The sequence below is a fragment of the Triticum dicoccoides genome, chromosome 2B, assembly GCF_002162155.2.
Source record: "Triticum dicoccoides isolate Atlit2015 ecotype Zavitan chromosome 2B, WEW_v2.0, whole genome shotgun sequence".
In the NCBI taxonomy this organism is placed as follows: Eukaryota; Viridiplantae; Streptophyta; class Magnoliopsida; order Poales; family Poaceae; genus Triticum; species Triticum dicoccoides.
In genome coordinates, this window is record NC_041383.1 from 819,911,040 (window position 1) to 819,914,634 (window position 3,595).

General features: G+C 42.0%; 1 protein-coding gene across 1 annotated transcript in view; it reads left to right on the forward strand.

Moving 5' to 3' along the window:
* The window catches only part of LOC119369012 (disease resistance protein RGA5-like), a 12,364-nt gene extending 9,446 nt beyond the window's left edge, over positions 1-2,918 (forward strand). Inside the window, exons 3-6 of the mRNA XM_037634091.1 lie at positions 254-1,598; positions 1,695-2,349; positions 2,424-2,466; positions 2,687-2,918. Coding sequence (XP_037489988.1) covers positions 254-1,598; positions 1,695-2,342 — 1,993 coding nt within the window. The 3' untranslated portion in view covers positions 2,343-2,349; positions 2,424-2,466; positions 2,687-2,918. The remainder of the gene's footprint in view (positions 1-253; positions 1,599-1,694; positions 2,350-2,423; positions 2,467-2,686) is intronic.
* Positions 2,919-3,595: the final 677 nt, after the last annotated feature.

The following is a 3,595-nucleotide window of genomic DNA, read 5'->3' on the forward strand; positions in this document are numbered from 1 at the left end:
TGGTAGCGTGCACGCTGCTCCATGGGGCCTCAATTTACATTTTTGTAGGTTGTGATAATACGATTAAAAGTGTGGGTTGTGAGATCGAGTCAGTACCAACTCCCTTTCCCAAACACCCAACCATGAAAATTCCAAACCTTCAAATCCAAGAATCAAACAGACCCACTGCTTGAGTGGTACTACTCTTTCATGTTTTTGATAAATATTTGGTGTTGTTTTGCTAACCTTAGCTCTTGCATTGCCATGTACATAGGTACTTTATAATTCTCGATGATTTGTGGGATAAAAAAGCATGGAAAGAAATCAGTTATGCACTTGCCGACAATGAGTGTGGAAGTATAATAATCACTACAACCCGCCATGTTGAGATCTCTAAGGAATGTTGCTCTTCTAAAGATGGTATGATTCATAAGATGAAATCTCTCTCTGATGATGACTCGCAAAAACTTTTCTATGGAAGAATATTTCTAAGTGAGGTGTGTCCTTCTCGGTTTGAGCAAGTATCCAAAGAGATCTTGAAGAAATGTGCAGGGGTACCATTAGCCATCATTAGTCTGGCTAGTTATTTGGCTAACAATCAGAACAGAGACCAAATTGATAAATGGGAAGCTTTGCTCACTTCTATTGGCCGTGGACTTAAAAATGATGATGATCATGTGGACGAGATGAAGATGATATTATTATTGAGCTATTACGATCTCCCTTCCTATTTGAAAACATGCCTTTTATATCTAAGTATCTTTCCTGAAGATCATCAAATTAGCAGAGACCGGTTGATAAGGAGATGGATTTGTGAAGGTTTTATCCAAGTAAAAGGTCAAACCAGCCCACTTGCAGAAAATCAGCCCAGTCTCCTTGAGCTAGGAGATGCCTACTTCAACGAGTTAGTAAACAGGAACATGATCATGCCGATAAACATACATGGTGGTAGGGTTGAAGCTTGTTGTGTACATGATATAATGCTGGATCTTATATGTGAATTATCAAGCGAAGAAAACTTTGTTACTATACTAGATTTTATCAAGGGAGACACACCTTTGGAAAAGAAGTTCCGCAGGTTGTCCCTCCAAAAGGGCATGACAGATCCCACCACTACTCGGATGGCTACCACAAGCATGTCACAAGTGAGGTCTTTTACCGCTTTTACTCCCTCTATCAGTAAGATTCCCTCTCTTTCTAGATTTCAAGCTTTACGTGTATTCGATCTGGAAGGTTGTGATCTTGGAGGAAGTCCTGGTGTTGACCTTAGGCATGTTGAGAACTTGTTACATTTGAGATACCTAGGGTTAAGGGGCACAAAGGTTGGCAATCTCCCTATGGAAATAGGAAAGCTACCGTTTTTGCAGACACTAGACTTGCAATGGACCAATTCAAACGAGTTGCCGTCCAGTGTTGTTCAGCTGAGGCATTTGGTGTGCCTAATCCTTGATTTAGGTATGCCACTACCAAACGGGTTCAGCAACCTGACATGCCTTGAGCAGCTGACGGGACACGGGGTGGGCATTTTTTCTGCAGACAGTGCTATAGAGTTGGGCCATCTGAGCAGGCTAAGGCAGCTCACTTTTCGATGGGATTCAAGGCAAGATGCCTTAGATTTTGTTGGGTGGCCAGATGATCTGAAAACTTTTAGAGAATGGTATGGGTCCCGCTCAGAGAGTGAGATTAAAGCTTTGATTGAGTCCGCTGGCGAACAGATGAAAATTGATAAAGCTTTGATTCAGTCCCTAGGCAAGCTGCACAACCTCGAGAGTCTGGAGATCTCCGGTGCTGGTTCTTGGGTTGTTGGTCTTATGCAGGATTGGGTGCCGTCTCCAAACCTCCGTAGGCTTAAATTTGACGGATATCGATATTTCAAGAGCTTGCCTAAATGGATTTGTTCTTCGTCGCTTCCCCTACTCTCCTACCTAGATCTACATGTCCAGAAAGTGCGCACCGAGGATATCCAGATCCTTGGGATGCTGCCGGCTCTCCGTTATGTCACTCTCATGGGTGAGCTCAACAAAGGCAGAAACTCAGTGGAGAAGTTAGTGCTTAGCACCGGTGCCTTTCCGGAGGCGAGGGTGTGCCTTTTCCACAATCTTATACTGGTGGACCATATCTTCCAACCAGGAGCTATGCCAATGGTTCAACGCCTTCGCTTCGGTCTCCGAGTGCAGGACATGGACAGCCCTGACTTCGATTTGAGCATAAGGAACCTTCCTTCGCTCAAGCAACTAAGAATTGACCTCCTCAATGACGGATCCATGCCTTATTCTGAAGCTGTGGATGTGCTGAGGCGTGTGGCGGATGGCCATCCCAAAAGTCCCACCCTTCACGCTGATAAATTCTTCCAAATAGGATGATGCAGAGGTACTCCTGCTTCTGCATTTAGCTCAGTACCTGTTTCTTTTGTCTTGTCTAACAACTATTTCTTTTAATTTCAGGCCAAGTCGAGCCGAGCGATAAACAAAATCCCGTGTCCTTAAGGTACCAATTCCATCCAGTTGTTTTCTACATCACGTATTAACCCATTTTCCTATATATATATATATATATATATATATATATATATATATATATTAGTAACTAGTAGTATTATCCTCTCAGCATCTTCTTTAGCTCTCCACTGTCTGTTTACTTCACCACCCCATCAAGAATGATGCAATATGAACTGCATGTCATTCTTTGTCTCTGCGTTTGATTTCAGCTAGCAGGAGGTGGTGATTCCATCGGCATCGACTCTCTATCGTGTCATCAAGATGAAGTTCTGTGAGCTTTTGAATGTACTGTTTATTTTCTGAATCTGGTTTGCTCAGTGTGTAATAAAGCTAGTTTGGTGGTGCGCCAGGTTTTTTGTCTCTTAGGTTATGTTCCCAGCGAGCATAACTAGAGGGTTTTCCTGGTGTGCGTCGAACTCAGCGAACCTATTTCCCTTTCTATTGTTGTGTTGAATACTGTCTACATTCTTGTAAGATAAAATTGCATGATCCTCTATTATGTTCTTGCTTTCCTCGGTTCAGGAACCATTACATTTCTAAGGTCCTAAGTGCACTGCTTGAAAGCTACCTAGTTCATGATGAACTATCGTATTTTCACTTTCTTTCCAAATAAGTAGTTTATGATGTACAACTTCACTTTTTCATGATTTGCCTGGCACCGATGCTGCCTCCATGACTGCTGCTTTAAGGCTCCTTATTATTTCCTTTCTCAAAAAGAACAAAGGCGTAGTCAGTTCATTTAATTGGATGCTTCACTTTCTAGTAGTACAAATGCCAACTAATTTTCTTCATCAGCAGTGAGCTGATCAGTTATTAGTTTAGTTCAGAGTTAGTGTTCCACCGGCGACAACACGGTGGTGTACTTTTGGTTTTTGCAGGAACTTCTGAGAAGAACGGCAATATAAGATCTCACTATATTTGCCAAAACCATGGCGCACAGCAAGCTGAAGGTACTTCAGCTTAGTCTATACAGAGTCACAATTATCGCACATTTAGGTATATTATATATGCACCAATAGTTTCACTTGTGAATTTTCTTATAGTGTCACAAAAGAATCTTCCCAAATCTGAAATTTGAACAAGTCTAACTAGAAATGGCCACGGTTAGCCTTCAATTA